Source organism: Salmo salar, chromosome 17, assembly GCF_965601325.2.
Source record: "Salmo salar chromosome 17, fSalSal1, whole genome shotgun sequence".
NCBI lineage: Eukaryota > Metazoa > Chordata > Actinopteri > Salmoniformes > Salmonidae > Salmo > Salmo salar.
Window position 1 is genome coordinate 52,772,958 of NC_138307.1, and position 21,320 is coordinate 52,794,277.

The 21,320-nt window shown below is 41.9% G+C and overlaps 1 protein-coding gene across 1 annotated transcript in view; it reads right to left on the minus strand.

The window, feature by feature from the left end:
- Positions 1 to 21,320, minus strand: part of slco1c1 (solute carrier organic anion transporter family, member 1C1) — a 70,733-nt gene that overhangs the window by 2,765 nt on the left and 46,648 nt on the right. The window contains exons 3-11 of the mRNA XM_082963852.1: positions 14,965 to 15,097; positions 10,764 to 10,897; positions 10,372 to 10,518; positions 9,568 to 9,666; positions 8,606 to 8,854; positions 8,219 to 8,383; positions 4,679 to 4,874; positions 3,235 to 3,400; positions 2,701 to 2,885 (exon numbers count right to left, since the gene is read on the minus strand). Coding sequence (XP_082819978.1) covers positions 2,701 to 2,885; positions 3,235 to 3,400; positions 4,679 to 4,874; positions 8,219 to 8,383; positions 8,606 to 8,854; positions 9,568 to 9,666; positions 10,372 to 10,518; positions 10,764 to 10,897; positions 14,965 to 15,097 — 1,474 coding nt within the window. The remainder of the gene's footprint in view (positions 1 to 2,700; positions 2,886 to 3,234; positions 3,401 to 4,678; positions 4,875 to 8,218; positions 8,384 to 8,605; positions 8,855 to 9,567; positions 9,667 to 10,371; positions 10,519 to 10,763; positions 10,898 to 14,964; positions 15,098 to 21,320) is intronic.

Below are 21,320 nucleotides of genomic sequence, written 5' to 3' on the forward strand. Positions count from 1 at the left end.
GCAAAACGGGTGTTGTATGTGGAGGATGAGGGCTGCAGTAAGTATCTCAGATAGGGGGGAGAGAGGCTATTCAGCTGTTCTCTCAAGACCCAGAGCAAAAACAGAAGCAGACCTATCTCAGACAACTAATACTCTAAAAATATCAGAACAAAAGAAAAAGGAAATAGGCCACTGCCAGTAACTTCATTTGTCCCAGTAAGGGCAACACATTTCATCAGGGTCAGCTGATCGAGCTTTGGGCCGATCTGCTGGATTGTGGTTTGTGTTCGTGTGTGTGTGTGTGCGTGCGTGTACATGCGTGTTTGTGTGTGCGCATTTGTGTACATGCTCAAAGCTGGCGAAGGCTAATCAAGGACTAGTTTTAGCCAGTAACAGTACCGATCCAAATCACATATTCTACTTTCCTGAAATACAGTAAAATCTCTATTGCTGACTTTCCTATAACCCCTTTGAAGTATGCCATGTGATAAAGATATCAATTAAATGTACTTAAAGTGTACTGAATCTATGTTTCCTGCTATAACCCTGAATGGACTCACAGGCAGAGAGTAGGAAGAACAATGAGCTGACTCAAAAACTTCTCTCTCAGTCCAATCAGACCACGAATCCAGAGGAAGTAATTCAATCACCTGAAAGCATCATGTGACTGTCTCCTTGCCCTCTATAAAGTCTGTTGCAACCATAGAGATAGATAGAAGACTCATCTTTGTATCTGAGCCATTATAGCGTCTGTGACAGCGCGTGCAGCGCCATAGTGCCCCACAGTGGAGGTGTCATAATACCTATAAAACCTAGTGGTCAAACAGGGAAATGGTTCCAGTCGTTTTTCCACCATTCATTTTTTCCCATAGGGGATTTTTAGAAACACTTAAATAAGGGCTGTGTTTCGCTTACCCTGTGACGTTTTGATAACTGTGTAAATCTCTATCGGACAAGGTGACTTTTATCAATATATTTGCCTGTATTTACCTCCCAAAAAGGAAATGCTAATTAGCTGTTAATGGTGGGGAAACGATTGGAACCAATTCCCTTAATGACCTTTAGGTGTTATGAATATTATGACTCTATAAAGGCTATCTCCATTTGCATTTTCTTCTTCCCAATTGGCGGATCACTCTGGATGACCCGATTGGACGTGACTCCAGCCAATAAAGTTGGAAGTCCCACCCAGTTGACTACATTAAAATGGTGGAAGTCCTCAATGGCACTGCCCATGCTAATATGGCCTTTACACCACTAGAGGCCTCTATGGTTGCAACACGGCTCTTTAAGTCTAGAATTCAATCTGATCGCGATTTGTCTGCTATGCAGCTTTTAAAGGCAATGGTTCCGCGTCAGCGGAGACCGTGTTCATCATAAACACTGCATATGTCAGCTCAATCAAAAATTACCTGGAAAATGGAACATAGCAGACAAAGCGCAGTTGAATTGAATCCCTGCCTAAGTCTGTTACAAAGACTACATTCAACTTCTGTCAGCCATTCTGTGAGGCAATTTCACTACAGTGAAATGTGAGAACTTTCTGGGTGAGATCATTCTGAAGAAGGTGGTGCAAGTAAATGTAATAGACTTTATGCAGGTTAGGTTCTCTCAGTAGCCATGGTTACACCTTGCGTTAACATGTGATTGTCATCATCCGATTAAGATGTGGTTGTCATCATCCGATCACTATCTGATTGAGATTTTGTTGCGTCTACACATGGTAATATCGGTCTCTTATCTGCCCACTTCGTCCCTATTGTGACCAGATTCCCTGGTCCCTCCCTATATGCAAATGAATCCAACCTGCCTTGGACCTACCGTTATGACACAAGCTGTATAAAATCGACAGAATAGCACGCTTTTATAGTCAATAGTTTTATACTCTCATCATTACAGCCTACTTTTGTTATCCAATGATTTAAGACTAGGCGTAATAGACTACTGTTCCGATAACTCTCAACTTGTCCACAGATGGACAAACAATAAGTCAGAGAATCTCTCCCATCTCTAAAAATGTCACCGCACAAATTAGTTGAGTATCTGGATGTGGGTACAAAATACAATTATTGCACAGTATAAATAAAAACTACACTTAGGCCCTAATGCACACAGTAGAAACAGGTTAAGTTACAGAGTAGGCCTCCCTGAATTCCTTGGCCTTTCTGTAGCCTTTTCAAATATTAGAATTTGAAGGGGAGAACCTCTTTTCTCTTATTCGGGACAATATCTCTTCATAAATATCTTTATTTCTATATGCCATTTTAAATCAGAGCTGGACGCGGTATTGGACTGTGGCATATCTGGCCACAGTGTCAGTAGGCAGTTGGTTTCTAAAAACATGTTCTGGTGTGATTTTTTTAAGAGGCCGGGATAACTGTGACGTTGGCCAAATGTATACACTTTCGATTTGTTTACACCAAGGATATCCGTACAAGATGCGTCTTTCACTACAACCGGAGGTGGTCAGAAAGATATAATCACAATCAGATCACAATGCGTCTTTTGATTGTCTACACCTGTCGACGCACAATCAGAATGTGGACATGATCAGGACAACGGACGCATGTTAGAACCAGGTACAAACGGGGCTTCTGATTGTTTCCCCTTTAAGGTACCTTGTTGTAGCAGGAGTCACAGATTTCTTTGTGCCGTCTTGCCAACTGCTATGACCATCCCTTCTTGTTTGTGTGTGTGTGTATGGGTGTGTGTGTGACTGACCTGATGAGGACCATGTAGCCTGGCGTGCCACCCAGGGAGATGATAAAGGAAGTGATGACAGAGAGAGCCAGGAAGTAAGGGAAGACACGGTCACAGTCGTCTCTGTGAGGACAGTGGCCTACACTGGCTGTCAGGTTACCACTGCTCAGCCCTGCTACCACCACACAGCTACAGTTAGAGAACACCTGCAGAGGCACACACACACACACACACACACACACACACACACACAACAATTTGACACAAAAACAGAAACATCATAACTGGCTGCTTCAAAAGTTTTCCATAAACCCACCAGGGTGCGAGTCAATTCCGACTGAAATCATACTGAAATTAAAATGGAATTGACCTTTACCCCGTTGCTCACAAGTAACGTGATCTATCAGATTACACAGTCTTTTTGCATCTCAAATGGCACCGTATTCCCTATATAGTGTACTACTTTTAAACAGAGCCCAAAAGTAGTATACTATATAGGGAAGAGGGTGCCATTTCGGGATGCAGCCTCCGTGCTGGCTATGAATCTCATCTAACCGTGTTCTTCCCTGATCCTGTGGAGGTCTGGCAGCCAGCTAGGCAGGGAGAGACGTACGTGATGCCGTTCTCTCCACAGACAGGGTCCCAGTCTCTGTCTGAACACACACAGTCTGAGTTACAGGCTGAGAATACTGAGCGCTCCTCATACGATACACCATCCACCCTGAGAGAGAGAGAAAAGGAGAGAAATAGAGAGAAAGAGAGAGAAAGTGGGGCTGTTATTAATAGTAGATTTAATTCATATAGCGCTTTCCTTTAGACAGATAATCTAATGAATACAGACATGACTTGACCTCTGCCTGCTCAGATACAGAAGGTGTGATGTGCATTTAATCAAATGCATAATAAGATATATCCTGAACAAAAATATAAATGCAACAAGTGTCGTTCCCAGGTTTCATGACCTGAAATAAAAGATCCCAGAAATGTTGTGCACAAATGTGTCAACATCCCTGTTAGTGAGCATTTTATCATTTGTCAAGATAATCCATCCTCCTGAAAGGTGTGGCATATCAAGAAACTGATTAAACAGCATGATCATTACAAAGATGCACCTTGTGCTGGGGACAATAAAAGGCCACTCGAAAATGTACAGTTTTGTCACACAACACAATGCCACAGATGTCTCAAGTTTTGAGGGAGGATGCAATTGGCATGCTAACTGCAGGAATGTCCACCAGAGCGGTTGCCAGAGATCTAATGTTAATTTCTCTACCATATTGTTTTAGAGAATTGGCAATACGTCCAACTGGCCTCACAACCGCAGATCACGTGTAACCATGCCAGCCCAAGACCTCCACATCCGGCTTCTTCACCTGCGGGATCTTCTGAGAACAGCCACCCGAACAGCTGATGAAACTGAGGAGTATTTCTGCCTGTAATAAAGCTCCTCAGTGGGTGGGCCTGGGTCCCAAGTGGGTGGACCTATGGCTGCGTCCCTGCCCAGTCATGTGAAATCCATAGATTAGGACCTAAAGGATTTGTTTTTAATTGACTGATTTCCTTATATGAACTGTAACTCAGCAAAATCGTTTAAATTGTTGCATGTTACGTTTCTATTTTTGTTCAGTATACTTTCACCGATTCAATGATGTTATCAACCAAATTCAGTGCCGGTTCTGATATTGACATTAGCAGCAAATAGTCTTGACAGAGCCAGGGGGCATACAGTACAGTAAATGGGTGAAATCCCTCATTCGCTATTCTAGACCACATCTCTCCAGTGTTGGAGGTATACTGTTCTCTAGGCGCAGTTATTAGTATACACACTCCAGCATGTTACCCGTTTGTGGTGCTGGGAATAGAACATTTACAGAGGGTAAATACTGTATGTACCTAAGGGCAACTTCTACCAACAGCTCTGTGTGTGTGTGTGTGTGTGTGTGTGTGTGTGTGTGTGTGTGTGTGTGTGTGTGTGTGTGTGTGTGTGTGTATCCCCCACCGGTTGTAGGGCAGCGTGATCCCAGCCACTTTGGCATTCTCGCAGCTCATGACGAAGAAGAAGAGGGATAGGAAGTAGCCTATCAGAGAGGTGCCGAACGCAAACTTGGCCGCTCCCATGATGCTCAGCTTCAGCCTCTTCATGAGCAGGCCGCCAGTGAAAATTCCCAACGCCACGGCAGGGATGTTGATTGTACCTGGAACAAACAACACACACACTGTAAACGTTAAGACATAGGTCTCATTCTTTAGAAATGTTCTTCATTCCTAGTCATGGAGGATTTAGGCCAGGACTAAGGTCTCGACGAAAGGTTCAATGGGACTGATACACCATGTGAGCCAGCCAAAGCCCTAAACCAGGCATACACTTTCACACAATACCATACTGTAGCTTTAGCTACCTTTCATACCACTGTAGCTATAAGTCTACCTTTTATGCCAGTGCTATTCCACAACCCAATACAGCCCCATACAGTACAGTGGAGTAGAACCAGGCCAGGCTGAGACTCAGCCTTTGATATAGTTGACAGTAGAGAGAACTCACAGTAGACACTGTCCAACTCCCACTCAAAGACCAAAGCTCTTGGTCTTTCTCATACATCAATGTACAGATATCATATTTTATCTATCCGTTCTATTACTGTAGTTATGCTAGATATCGCATTGCCTTCCATACACAGCATGCAATGGTCAGGTCAATAGTGGAGCATGAGGCCTATTTAGATCAGTATTCACATTTGAGGGTTGAATCCTAACACATTGTATAGCTCAATAAAACAGCACCTTTGACCTCCTATTGCTTGATCTAGTATTAACAATATTGTATGCATGTGCTTATCTATGCATAAAGCGAGTCCTTTCAAGTTTCCAATCTAAATTGAACTAGCTCATGCATGAGATGAATCAAGGCCAGTGTCGGGGGTAACGCGGTACAAAGTAACGGGTTAGACTACTCAGATTACTTTTTTTGTGGTAACTAGTAATTTAACAGGTACATTTTTCTATTTAATTAATCAGTTACTTAATTACGTTTTTAAATAAGAAAGTCATTCATTTTACAATATTATTTCCTTTTTGTTTTGTTTCTAACTAGTGAGATGGCAGAGACAGTAGCCTTTGCACGGTGGAAGAATTCGGATTACTTTGAATTGGTAAGGGGAAAAGGACAGGAACATGTCAGTAAAATGCTAACTCTGCCTCGGGGATAAGTGGCTGTCCGCCGCAAAGAACTCCACTTTAAATATCAAGAAGCACCTTCAGACTTTTTCTTGTGCCGTATAACGTTAAATCGCTACTTTAGAGGAAATCAGTGAAATAAACCAACAAGGTGTTTTATTTTTTACTTTGAGTTATGAATGTTGTAACGTGCATACGTTGTCCTTTTGAAAAGGCTACGCTACTGCAACGTCTATGAAAATAATACAACTAATTGGTATCTAGACCGTCTGGTTATTGTGGTTCATGAATTGCATGTTTGGAAAGGGCTATTGCTCATGTTAACGTGTGTTTTCATATCTCTGCCAAGTTTATCTGTGTTTAAAACAGATTGGTAGCCAGTTGTCCTTGTAGTTGAGCTCTCCCTTTACTGTGCCCAGTTAGTTTAATACAGCACCTTCAGAAACTATTCATACCCCTTGACATTTTGTTGTGTTACTGCCTGAATTGAAAATGGATTAAATTGAAATGTTGTGCCATTGGCCTACACACACAATACCCCATAATGTCAAAGTGGAATTATGTTTTTTATTTTTATTAATTCAAAATGAAAAGCAGAAATGTCTTGACTCAATAAGTATTCAACTCCTTTGTTATGGCAAGCTTAAATAAGTTCAGGAGTAAAAATGTGGTTAACAAGTCACATAATAAGTTGCATGGACTCATAATTTAACATGATTTATTAATGACTACCTCATCTCTGTACCCCACACATACAGATAATTGTAAGGTCCTTCAGTCAAGCAGTGAATTTCAAACACAGATTCAACCACAAAGACCAGGGAGGTTTTCCAATGCCTCACAAAGAAGGGCACCTAATTGGTAGATGGGTACAAATAAAAAGCAGACATTGAATATCCATTTGAGCATGGTGAAGTTATTAATTACACTTTGGATGGTGTATCAATACACCTATTCACTACAAAGATACAGGCCTCCTGTGGTGGAAACAGTCAAGGGATGTGAAGATGTGAATACTTCCGGAGGCACTGAATATTGTATGTATTATTTTATACTTATGTGTAAATAATTCCCCAAAATAATGTATTTATTAAAGAATTGTAAAGAAGATATTTCATCTGTCATTATTACTTGAGCTGGTATAGGCCAGAGTTATAGATTACGGACGAAAGGCACAGTTTTGACGGTAGCCACTAGGCCAGGGATCAGAAATATGTGGCCCACGGGCCTAAACCGTCCCGGAAGTGATTTTCTGGGGGTAAAGAAAACTGTAAAATCACAAGGACTTCAGATGAAAGAGTTTAATTTAGAAAATCTGTTCTTAAGTATTCCCACAAAAGAATTATATAAAAATGTGATCGTGTCTCAATATAACCATGGTATGAAATTATTATCATTTTCAAATACAACCTCTTTTTGGGCTTAGTTGTGGTCAATTTGCAGTGTACAAATGGTTATAATTATGTTTCTGCCCCCCAACCATCTGCTCCGGCAAAAATTGTCTGGTGGCTTAATCTAGTTGCCTACCCTTGCACAAGGCCTATCAGTCGTCATAGTCTCGCCATTCAAAAGTAGTGTGCATAAAGCTAATTCTTAAAGGTCCAACACAACTGTTTTCATCTCAATATCAAATCATGTCTGGGTAACAATTAAGTACCTTACTGTGATTGTTTTCAATTAAAGTGGTCAAAAAGAAACAAAAATAGCTTCTTAGCAAAGACCAATTTCTCAAGCAAGAATTTACCTTGGACTGTCTGGGATTGGTCTGAGCGGAGAGTGGAAAACTATCTGTTATTGGCAGAGAGGTTTGGAACTCTCTTTCTTATTGGTCTATTAACTAATTTACCACCTGGTGATGTCACCATGCAGGCCAAAACTCCACCAAAACAGGCAGCAATTTCAGGTTGTCTTTTCAAAAAGCTCTTACACTAAAAGGGCATTATCATAATTTTCACAATTTCACAGTATTATTCCAACCTCATAGTGTGGAAATGTATATAAAACACAGGAAAAACATGCTTTTGACTGCACTGGGCCTGTAAGATTGACCAAGAGGCGAAAGAAAGAGGTGAGGGCTAGCGGAGTGGAATAAAGGAGAGCCGCACACTCTAGGAGCTTAGATGCAAAAATGTTAAGTCCAACGTTTCGACAGACAAGCTGTCTTCATCAGGGTATAATGACAAACACTGCGGGGTGACTCATTTATATAGTGTCAAAAGACACTTATTTTTGGTAACGCAGAAGTAATGTAACAAGTTACTTTCCATAGTAAATAACATTGTAACGTATCAAGTTACTTTGAAAAGTAACGATCCCCAACACTGATAGAGGCATATAAGCTATATGATTGGCCAACGTTACGTACCCATCAGGAAATTGGCTTTTGATGCTGACTGTCCGTAATGCTGCTCTATGTACTTGGGCTTGTAGGTTACCATGCCGATGAGAGAGTTCAGCTGAATGATGGTCACACACAGGTAGATGAAGTACACTGGGTTCCCCAGGAGGGTTTTCAACGTTGGTATGAAATCTAGATTAAAAACAATCAACACAACATCATCACTCGTCAACGACATCATCAGTTGTCAAGGTCATTTTTGTCTACCTTTTTCCATACTATGGTAATTTCATCCAAAGCAACCTGAATTTGATATACCATTTTACCTGACCAGACTTTGAAATAGCCTTTTTAAACTCCAATCATAATCTAAACCAGAAAATGTTCCAACTTCATCCCCATTCAACAAAATACCTTTGGCCATCTCCAGAAAGCTGGCTGGCTCGTCGGCTTGATACTTATGCTCCAGGAGAGGGGAGTCTTTGATGAAGCTAGTCTGCTCCGGGGTGCACTGGGCTGGGCCTCGGTCTGACGGGATGGGCAGGGAACGGGGCAGGAACCAGAAGGGGATGGCTGAAAGCAGGGTGATCACCCCAGCTATAAGGTAACCTAACCACCAGGCCCCCACCCAGCGAGCATCACCAGGGCTTATGGTGATACTCTCTATACAGGGAGGGGAGACACAGAACTTGATTTAATTGGATTTATTAGGATCCCCATTACCCGACAGCTAGTCTTACTGGGTTCCGACATATAACGAAAAAGACATTACAGACAAAAGACTTTACAATTGACATACATTTAAAAACATTAACATGTAGTGTATGTGTGCATCTATCAGTTACACATACACGTCAGTACATACATATAACAAGAGAAGGCCATGGTGATAGTCTCTATAGAGGGAGGACAAGCAGAGAGAGAGCTGTGACTGTTGGGGACAAAATACATTATGAGAATAACTGAGTGCACTAGCAACGTTCCTAGCGACAAGACTTACTGGAGAGAAAAAACAAGCACGCTACAGCTGCTTTTTGTGCATATCTTAACCATCTCTCCTGCTTTATATTGGTTACTCAAATTTAGTAGCTGACGTCACTGAGCAGTGTTCTGGAGCACACTAGTTCAATTAGTCTGATAACCTAGAATCTAGAAGCATGAGCATACATAACAAACACTTATTGAACACAGTCAGCGACTGCACTCTAGGAACGACTATGAACTTAACTCAGAGCGCTGTTTGTTAGTCTAATAGTAACAGAACAGAGGTGAATGGCCTGTTTCTGTCTAAACTGGAGAACTCACTATTACAGTCCAATAGTGTGTAGGCGGAATAGACAAAATACGCAGTGTTTCGCTAGATACCGGTTACTCACCCATGTTGACAAATCCAATGTCCACATATATTTTGGCACACAGGGATCCCAGTAAATAGCCAAACACAGGACCAATGACTGCTATGGTCTGAACGCAGCCTGAAATATGAAACGCACGCACGCACGCACGCACGCACACACGCACGCACACACGCACACCAATTTATTTATTATACTAACCAGAGACAGTTCCATTAAGCAGTAAACACTAAGACGGGTGTGTGTGAGTTTTAAAAGGTCAAAGAGATGCCTCTGCTTATCTGGAGCATTTGTCCATTCATGTTATCACAAAGAGCTAGATTAGCGTGAACCAGCAATAGCAGACACCTGCATAGCAGATGTTTTGGTAGTGAGCAGCCCCACTTGAGTTAGAAGTTCAGAACGAGAAAGTGTAGGCTATATAGAAATAATTACACTCAAATTGAAAAATCATAAATAATGACCATTTTTTACTATCCTAATCGAGATGTAGATTACGTTTCACATTCCAGTGTTCGAACTTGTAAAAAAGGCTGCATGAGATTTCTGTTAATGTGACTGGCAATGGCAATGTCTGCTTTGCATGTAAAGCTGGGAGCCACTTGTGGATTTGACAGCTCTAACGCAGTTCCACCTCCCACACCGTCTAAACATCAGCTATCCGGATGTTGGCTAAAGCGGATCTGATTGAATCGGACCCTTAGTGTATGAATTAGATTGAAAGGCAGTTTAGTCACACTGTCAGATCTACTTAACATATTGTACTTCAAATCATGCACAGTGACATTATCTAAAATGTGTATGTTTTTCCAATTGGTCTATTACCAATGTAAAATGCAGCATTTTCCTCCCTGGCAAAATCATCTATATACGAGATCCCAAGGGGCTGCACTGGAGTCTCCCCGATCCCTCGTAAGACGTTCCCCAGGAACACATAGATCCACATGGAGAGGTTGGACTCTCCTTCACAACCTACTGGGAAGGGGGAAGGAGAGAGAGAATAGTTCCAGCACGTGTGTGTGTGTGTGTGTGTGTGTGTGTGTGTGTGTGTGTGCGCACGCGTATCCGTGTGTATTCATGTGTGCGCACGCGTATCCGTGTGTATCCATGTGTGTGTTTGTGTGCGTACATTTGTATGTGCGTGGGTTTGTGTTTGCGTGCTTGCATGCATGTATGCACATGAGCATGTGCATGTTTAGCGTGTTTAGGTGACACACCTGTTGCTGTGCCTGGTGCCTTAGAAAGCGGGTCACCCGAAGCTAGTGCGGCGGGTGACAACAGGCGCGCTGGACATGGAGAGAGGTTATTGGTTGAATTCACTGACGATCGGATTGATGTTTCGAACTTATAGCTGCGTACAAAACACCAATGCGACTGTTTAGCGAAGGGAGGGGAGAAAGCACCACGTTATACAGTTAGAGAGGACAGAGACAAAGCAGAACATGAGTGCAATGAAACACTTAGGAAACAACGTTTTATAGATTCAAGCACATCATGTTATACGCAATACTAACAATGGGAAGAAGCTTTCCTGGCTTCCCCTGTAAAATACAAAACAATTGGCGACTGAAAGTGTTTTTCGTGAAAAACATCCCACAGCTGTAAAAATGCATATAGTAAAACTTCTCTTGGCATTCAGTAAATAGACTCCATACAGTACAGCATATATTCTTTAAGATTCACTATGTTCCCATCTTGTGGCGAGGAATTAAACATTCTGACTGATCAAACTTTCATGACCAAGCCAAGCTAATGAGAACACATGATAACACACACAACCATGCTTCACCCCACAAAAGATGGTATACAATATATAAAATATGTACAAAATAGAGTATATTAGCATATCAGTACAGAGTCACAGTGATATCTGTCCTTTACCAGACTTTATCCAAACACAGAAATACAGTGCATTCGGAAAGTATTCAGACCACTTGACTTCTTCCACATTTTGTTACGTAACAGCCTTACTCTAAAATGGATGAAATACATTTTCCCCCCATCAATCTACACACAATACCCCATAATGATAAAGCAAAAACAGGTTTTTAGAAATCTTTGCAAATGTATTTAAATAGTATTCAGACCATTTGCTTTGAGATTCGAAATTGAGCTCAGGTGAATCCTGTTTCCATTGATCATCCTTGATATGTTTCTACTTGATTGGAGTACACCTGTGGTAAATTCAATTGATTGGACGTGATTTGGAAAGGCACACACCAGTCTATATACAGTGGCTTGCGAAAGTATTCACCCCCTTAGCATTTTTCCTATTTTGTTGCCTGGAATGAAAATTTATTTTGGGGGGTTTGTATCATTTTATTTACACAACATGCCTCCCACTTTGTAGAAGCAAAATATTTTTTATTGTGAAACAAACAAGAAATAAGACAAAAAACAAAAAACTTGAGCATGCATAACTATTCATCCCCCCAAAGTCTATACTTTGTAGAGCCACCTTTTGCAGCAATTACAGCTGCAAGTCTCTTGGGGTATGTCTCTATAAGCTTGGCACATCTAGCCACTGGGATTTTGCCCATTCTTCAAGGCAAAACTGCTCCAGCTACTTCAAGTTGGATGGGTTCTGCTGGTGTACAGCAATATTTAAGTCATACCACAGATTCTCAATTGGATTGAGGTCTGGGCTTTGACTAGGCCATTCCAATACATTTAAATGTTTCCCCTTAAACCACTCAAGTGTTGCTTTAGCAGTATGCTTAGGGTCATTGTCCTGCTGGAAGGTGAACCTCCGTCCCAGTCTCAAATCTCTGGAAGACAAACAGGTTTCCCCTCAAGAATTTCCCTGTATTTAGCGCCATCCATAATTCTTTCAATTCTGACCAGTTTCCCAGTCCCTGCGGATGAAAAACATCCCCACAGCAGGATGCTGCCACCACCATGCTTCACTGTGGGGATAATGTTCTCGGGGTGATGAGAGGTGTTGGGTTTGCGCCAGACATGGCGTTTTCCTTGATGGCTAAAAAGCTCAATTGTAGTCTCATCTGACCAGAGTACCTTCTTCCATATGTTTGGGGAGTCTCCCACATGCCTTTTGGCAAACACCAAACGTGTATGTTTATTTCTTTCTTTAAGCAATGGCTTGTTTCTGGCCACTCTTCCGTAAAGCTCAGCTCTGTGGAGTGTACAGCTTAAAGTGGTCCTATGGACAGATACTCCAATCTCCGCTGTGGAGCTTTGCAGCTCCTTCAGGGTTATCTTTGGTTATCTTCGCCTTCCCTGTAGCTCAGTTGGTAGAGCATGGTGTTTGCAACACCAGGGTTGTGGGTTCGATTCCTACGGGGGGGCCAGCACAGAAAAAACAAAAAAAAAAAAAAGGTATGAAATATATGCATTCACTACTGTAAGTCGCTCTGGATAAGAGCGTCTGCTAAATGACGTAAATGTAAATGTAAATGTTTGTTGCCTCTGATTAATTTCCTCCTTGCTTGGTTCGTGAGTTTTGTGGGTGGCCCTCTCTTGGCAGGTTTGTTGTGGTGCCATATTCTTTCCATTTTTTTAATAATGAATTTAAATGGTGCTCCGTGGGATGTTCAAAGTTTGATATTTTTTTATAACCCAACCCTGATAGGTACTTCTCCACAAGTTTGTCCCTGACCTGTTTGGAGAGCTCCTTGGTCGTCATAGTGCCGCTTGCTTGGTGTAGTCCCTTGCTTAGTGGTGTTGCAGACTCTGGGGCCTTTCAGAACAGGTTTATATATACACCGAGACATTGTGACACTTAGATTGGACACAGGTGGACTTTATTTAACAAATGGTGTGACTTCTGAAGGTAATTGGTTGCACCAGATCTTATTTAGGGGCTTCAGAGCAAAGGGGGTGAATACATATGCCCACACCACTTTTCCATTTTTATTTTATTTTTTGTAAAGTTTTTGAAACAAGTTATTTTTTGCACTTCTCCAATTTGTTTATGTCCATTAAATGAAATCCAAATAAAAAAATCTATTTAAATTACAGGTTGTAATGCAACCAAATAGTAAAAACGCCAAGGGGGATGAATACTTTTGCAAGGCACTGTAAGATCCCACAGTTGACAGTGCATGTCAGAGCAAAAACCAAGCCATGAGGTCGAAGGAATTGTCCGTAGAGCTCAGAGACAGGATTGTGTCGAGGCACAGATCTGGGGAAGGGTACCAAAACATTTCTGCAGCATTGAAGGTCGCCAAGAATACAATGGCCTCCATCATTCTTAAATGGAAGAAGTTTCAAACAACCAAGACTCTTCCTAGAGCTGGCCGCCCGGCCAAACTGAGCAATCAGGGGAGAAAGGCCTTGGTCAGGGAGGTGACCAAAAACCGATGGTCATTCTGATAGAGCACTGGAGTTCCTCTGTGGAGATGGGAGAACCTTCCAGAAGGACAACCATCTCTGCCCGCTTGAAGTTTGCCAAAAGGAAATGAAAGAATCTCAGAACATGAGAAACAAGATTCTCTGGTCTGATGATACCAAGATTGAACTCTTTGGCCTGAATGCCAAGTGTTACGTCTGGAGGAAACCTGGCACCATCCCTACGGTGAAGCATGGTGTTGGCAACATCATTCTGTGGGATGTTTTTCAGCGGCAGGGACAGGGAGACTAGTCAGGAACGAGGGAAAGATGAACAGAGCAAAGTACAGAGAGATCCTCGATGAAAAACTGCTCCAGAGCGCTCAGGGCCTCTGACTGGGGCGAAGGTTCACCTTCCAACAGGACAACGACCCTAAGCACACACCCAAGACAACGCAGGAGTGGCTTCGGGACAAGTCTCTGGAGAGACCTGGAATAGCTGTGCAGCAACGCTCCCAATCCAACTTGACATAGCTTGAGAGGATCTGCAGAGAAGAATGGGAGAAACTCCCCAAATACAGGTGTGCCAAGCTTGTAGCATCATACCCAAGAAGAATCGAGGCTTTAATCGCTTCCAAAGGTGCTTCAACAAAGTACTGAGTAAAGGGTCTGAATACTATGTAAATGTGATATTTCTGTTTTTCAATTTTATTATACACTTGCAAAAATTACTAAAAACGCGTTTTTGCTTTGTCATTATGGGGTATTGTGTGTAGATTGATGAGGAACCAAGATTTAATACATTTGAGAATAAAGCTGAAAAAAATGTGGAAAAAGTCAAGGGGTCTGAATACTTTCCAAATGCACTGTAGACTGACATTTCCCTTAAACACAGGATAAATGGAAACGTGATTCAGACTAGAGTACACACACCTGCAGGCACTTAAACACATATCTAGATAAGCTTAGGCTTACTGTGCCACAAGTCCATTCAGAAAAGCATTTCACTAGACCCACAATAACATCTGCTAAATATGTGTATGCGATAAAATGTTATTTGAAAAGGAAGCTGGAAACGCAAGCATTGTAAGTTAATCCTCCTACAAAATAAAAAAGTCAGTAAAACCTCACCGTCCGATGAGGAAGTGTGGCAGAGCGATGATGAATGTTCCCATGGCCATTAGTACACAGCCCATGGCTATGATCTTGGGCCGATGCAGCTTTGCACCAAAGTAACTCACGAATGCTATCACCAACAGGTTACCTGGTAGGGCGACAGACAGACAGACAGACAGACAGACAGACAGACAGACAGACAGACAGACAGACAGACAGACAGACAGACAGACAGACAGCGACAGACAGACAGACAGACAGACAGACAGACAGACAGACAGACAGACAGACAGACAGACAGACAGACAGACAGACAGACAGACAGACAGACAGACAGACAGACAGACAGACAGACAGACAGACAGACAGACAGACAGACAGACAGACAGACAGACAGACAGACAGACAGACAGACAGACAGACAGACAGACAGACAGACAGACAGACAGACAGACAGACAGACAGACAGACAGACAGACAGACAGACAGACAGACAGACAGACAGACAGACAGACAGACAGACAGACAGACAGACAGACAGACAGACAGACAGACAGACAGACAGACAGACAGACAGACAGACAGACAGACAGACAGACAGACAGACAGACAGACAGACAGACAGACAGACAGACAGACAGACAGACAGACAGACAGACAGACAGACAGACAGACAGACAGACAGACAGACAGACAGACAGACAGACAGACAGACAGACAGACAGACAGACAGACAGACAGACAGACAGACAGACAGACAGACAGACAGACAGACAGACAGACAGACAGACAGACAGACAGACAGACAGGACAGAATTTGTATGTTCTTAGTTGCCATTTAAATTCTCAAATTGACAAATCTGATGAATCGAGATTCAATTTACAAATTGCAAAAGTTAAATGTATTTTCAAATAGAGTTAATCTAGTTACAACTCTATTTGGATTCCGTTCCTGAATGGATTCTTGAATTGTCGAGTTGACATGGAACTGACCCCAGCTCTGACACAATGGTCTGCTTCGATTTATTCACAATCACAATGCCTAATTCCTCTAATTGATGTACAGTTGAAGTCGGAAGTTTACATACACTTAGGTTGGAGTCATTAAAACTCATTTTTCAACCACTCCACAAATTTCTTGTTAACAAACTATAGTTTTGCCAAGTCAGTTAGGACATCTACTTTGTGCATGACACAAGTAATTTTTACAACAATTGTTTACAGACAGATTATTTCACTTATAATTCACTGTATCACAATTCCAGTGGGCCAGAAGTTTACATACACTAAGTTGACTGACTTTAAACAGCTTGGAAAATGCCAGAAAATGATGTCATGGCTTTAGATTCTTCTGATAGGCTAATTGACATCATTTGAGTCAATTGGAGGTGTACCTGTGGATGTATTTCAAGGCCTACCTTCAAACTCAGTGCCTCTTTGCTTGACATCATGGGAAAATCAAAAGAAATCACACAAGCTCTGTCAGAAGGAATGAGCCAAAATTCACCCAACTTATTGTGGGAAGCTTGTGGAAGGCTACCCGAATTGTTTGACCCAAGTTAAACAATTTAAAGGTAATGCTTCCAAATACAAATTGAGTGTATGTAAACTTCTCACCCACTGGGAATGTGATGAAAGAAATAAAAGGTGAAAAATCATTCTCTACTATTATTCTGACATTTCACACTCTTAAAATAAAGTGGTGATCCTAACTGACCTAAGACAGGGAATTTTTACTAAGATTAAATGTCAGGAATTGTGAAAAACTGAGTTTAAATGCATTTGGCTAAGGTGTATGTAAACTTCCGACTTCAACTGTAAGTGTGTTGCCAAGGTGAGTTACAACATAGTGGCACCGTTGGTTTCCTAATTCCCACTATAGAGTGATTCCTCATGAAACCCAGACAAAAAAAGGACATATTGTTGACATATATTTGAAATTTGTATCTAAAAACATAATTGAGAAATAATGAATCAAACTTGGCATATTTCTGACATTTTAGCCTCCCTTAAGACGCCATAATGTCTCATTCTACAAAGCAAAACTTGGTGTCATATGAAGCTTTACCACTTGCTCTGTAATATGAGTAGTATTTTGATTTCAATAACACATTTTTCCAATAATATATTAATAAAGAAAAATATAAACGTTTATTTAACGAATTAACTGCCAATGTATTTGGCAAATGTTTCAATATATTGTTGTAAATAATATACAGTTAATTCGGAAAGTATTCAGACCCCTTGACTTTTTCCACATTTTGTTACGTTACAGCCTTATTCTAAAATTGATTAAATGTTTTTTTTCATTCATCAAACTACACAATGTATTAAAAATAAAAACTGAAATATCACATTTACATAAGTATTCAGACCTTTCACCCAGTACTTCGTGTAAGCATTTTTGGCAGCGATTACAGCCTGAAGTCTTATTGGGTATGACGCTACAAGCTTAGCACACCTGTATTTGGGGAGTTTCTCCCATTCTTTCTGCAGATACTCTCAAGCTCTGTCAGGTTGGATGGGGAGCATTGCTGCACAGCTATTTTCAGGTCTCTCCGGAGATGTTCGATTGGGTTCAAGTCCAGGCTCTGGCTGGGCCACTCTGGCTGGGTCATTGTCCTGTTGGAAGGTGAACCTTCACCCCAGTCTGAGATCCTGAGCACTCTGTAGCAGGTTTTCAACAAGGATCTCTCTTTACTTTCCCTCGATCCTGACTAGTCTCCCAGTCTCTGCCTCTGAAAAACATCCCCACAACATGATGCTGCTACCACCATGCTTCAGCGTAGGGATGGTGCCAGGTTTCCTCCAGACGTGATGCTTGGCATTCAGGCCAAAGAGTTCAGTCTTGGTTTCATCAGACCAGGGAATCTTGTCTTTAGGTGTCTTTTGTTTACCTCCAAGCGGGCTGTCATGTGCCTTTTACTGAGGAGTGGATTCTTTCTGGCCACTCTATCATAAAGGCCTGATTGATGGAGTGCTGCAGAGATGGTTGTCCTTCTGAAAGCTTCTCCCATCTCCACAGAGGAACTCTAGAGCTCTATCAGAGTGACAATTGGATTCTTGGTCACCTCCCTGACCAAGGCCCTTCTCCCCCGATTGCTCAGTTTGGCCTGGGGGCCAGCTCTAGGAAGAGTCAGGGTGGTTCCAAACTTCTTCCATTTAAGGGGCGGCAGGTAGCCTAGTGGTTAGAGTGTTGGGCCAGTAACCGAAAGCCTGCTAGATCAAATCCCTGAGCTGACAACGTAAAAAGCTGTCGCTCTGCCCCTGAACAAGCCAGTTAACCCACTGTTCCTAGGCCGTCATTGTAAATAAGAATTTGTTCTTAACTGACTTGCCTAGTAAAATAAAAAAATAGAATGATGGAGACCACTGTGTTCTTGGGGACCTTCAATAATGCAGACATGTTTTGGTACCCTTCCCCAGATCTATGCCTTGACACAAACCTGTCTCGACGCTCTACGGACAATTCCTTTGACCTCATTGCTTGGTTTTTGCTCTGACATGCACTGTCAACTGTGGGACCTTATATAGACAGGTGTGTGCCTTTCCAAATCATGTCCAATCAATTGAATTTATCACAAGTAGACTCCAATGAAGTTGTAGAAACATCTCAAGGATGATCAATGGAAACAGGATGCACCTGAGCTCAATTTCGAGTCTCATAGCAAAGGGTCTGAATACTTCTGTAAATAAGGTATTTCTGTTTTTAATTTTTTATACATTTGCAAACATTTCTAAAAACCTGTTTTCACTTTTGATTATGGGGCATTGTATGTAGATTGCTCAGGATTTATAAAATAAAAAAAAATCAATTTTAGAATAAAGGCTGTAACGTAACAACATTTTGGAAAAAGTAAAGGGGTCTATGGGTATATCAAAGTTCCAGAGTCGGATCTCAGCTAGTTTTAAAGTTATGGCCCATTTAATACAGAGAAACTGGGATAGTAGGCAACGTTACCAATCACTGCCCTCCTTTTACTTATATCATTACACATCCTGCAAATCACCAGAAGGTGACCATTTGGAATCCATTTTCACATTCACTCTGTTGGTAATGCTTACAAATTGGATCATAAGAAAAGAAGAACCCTCCAAATCGAATGACCGAGGGCCAATTGAATTACTGTGCCGTGGCCTGGATAGAGAGAGAGTGAGAGAGACGGGTGAGAGAGAGAGAGGGGTGAGAGAGAGAGAGAGAGAGAGAGAGTGAGAAAGCGGTGAGAGAGGGAGAGGTGAGAGAGGGAGAGGTGAGAGAGGTGAGAGAGAGAAAGAGAGGGGGGGAAGTTGATAGGGGAGAGAGAGGGAAAGTAAGAGCGAGAGAGTTATAATGTTAGAGAGAGAGAAAATTGGCTAGTGGAGGAGAGCAGTGGGCAATAAAGACTTTAATAAGGTAAACAAAAGCAGCCATTTCATGATTGAACCAATTGTTGTTTTTCAAGGATGGAGTCCATTCCTTAAGAACCTCCATCCGCTCTCATTATTAAGAGGAGTGAGTAGGCTATTCTCCCAGTGTGCTGGGTTTGGAAAGTCCCACTTCAGAAACCTGTTGTAGAATGCCTAAACTTCTGAACTCCTGAAATAACTGTTCTCGGACTAAGGCCAACCTAGCACTTGAAAATGCTAGGTAGTTAATAAGGATCGGACCCTTTTTTTCCCCATTTTCGCCTAAAATGACATACTCAAATCTAACTGCCTGTAGCTCAGGAACTGAAGCAGGGATATGCATATTCTTGATACCATTTGAAAGGAAATACTTTGAAGTTTGTGGAAATGTTAAATTAATGTAGGAGAATAAGACATTAGATCTGGTAAAAGATAATACAAAGAAAAAAAACATTCGTTTTTCTGAAAAAAAAATTGAACCATCATCTTTGAAACACAACAGAAAGGCCAATATATGACTTAGGAAGCTAGGCGCAATTTAGATTTTGGCCATTAGATAGCAGCAGTGTATGTGCAAAGTCTTAGACTGATCCAACGAACCTTTGTATTTCTGTTTGAAGTTTTGTATCAAGACTGCCCAAATGTGCCTAATTTTCTTGTTATTTACAACCTCATGCTAATCGCATTAGCCTACGTTAGCTCAACCGTCCCACGGGAGACCCACCAATCCTGTAGAGGTTTTAAAGAGTCATTGTGCCCTGCATTAGTTCAAAATATTGCTTAAGGAAAATAACTATTTCTATTGTGCTGAGAGCTATTGTGCTGAAAACACCTGAACTCACTGCTCTCTGACTGTGAATGTGTTGTATTTTCCTTCATTCATTTAGAATACTGTGTGGACTAGAATAACGGCTTTGTTTGTTGCTAAGGGAAACCTCTCTCTGATTTGAGCAGGTCAAGAGGCACAGAGTACATCCTGCTATTAGAGAGTTGTTAAATACAGAAAGGCCTTCGAGGCTAGTCTATGGAGCTCTCCTGAGTTGCTTCAGCACTTTTATCTCTCCCTGTGGTTGGGGGCATTGGCGCCACGACAAGAGGCACACATTGCATCCTACAGCAGGCTTCTCCTGGTTTCCGTCTACTCTACACAGAAAGGCCTTTGAGGCGAGCTGAAGCGTGGGACTAAAAATATCAAGGTAACTAATGTAAAATATACTGTGTCCATAAAATGTATCTAAACTTAGCAAAAAAAGAAACGTCCCTTTTTCAGGACCCTGTCTTACAAAGATAATTAGTAAAAATCCAAATAACTTCACACTCTTCATTGTAAAGGGTTTAAACACTGTTCCCATGCTTGTTCAATGAACCATAAAGAATTAATGAACATGCACCTGTGGAATGGTCGTTAAGACACTAACAGCTTACAGACGGTAGGCAATTAAGGTCACAGTTATGAAAACCTAAGACACTAAAGAGGCCTTTCAACTGAACCTGAAAAACACCAAAAGAAAGTTGCACAGGGTCCCTGCTCATCTGCATGAACATGCCTTAGGCATGCTGCAAGGAGGCTTGAGGTCTGCAGATGTGTCCAGGGCAATAAATTGCAATGTCCGTACTGTGAGATGCCTAAGACAGCGCTACAGGGAGACAGGATGGACAGCTGATCGTCCTCGCAGTGGCAGACCACATATAACAACATCTGCACAGGATCGGTACATTCAAACATCACACCTGCGGGACAGGTACAGGATGGCAACAACAACTGCCCGAGTTACACCAGGAACGCACAATCCCTCCGTTAGTGCTCAGACTGTCCGCAATAGGCTGAGAGAGGCTGGACTGAGGGCTTATAGGCCTGTTGTAAGGCAGGTCCTCGCCAGACATCACCAGCAACAACGTCGTCTATGGGCACAAACCCACCGTCGCTGGACCAGACAGAACTGGCAAAAAGTGGTCTTCACTGACGAGTCGCGGTTTTGTCTCAC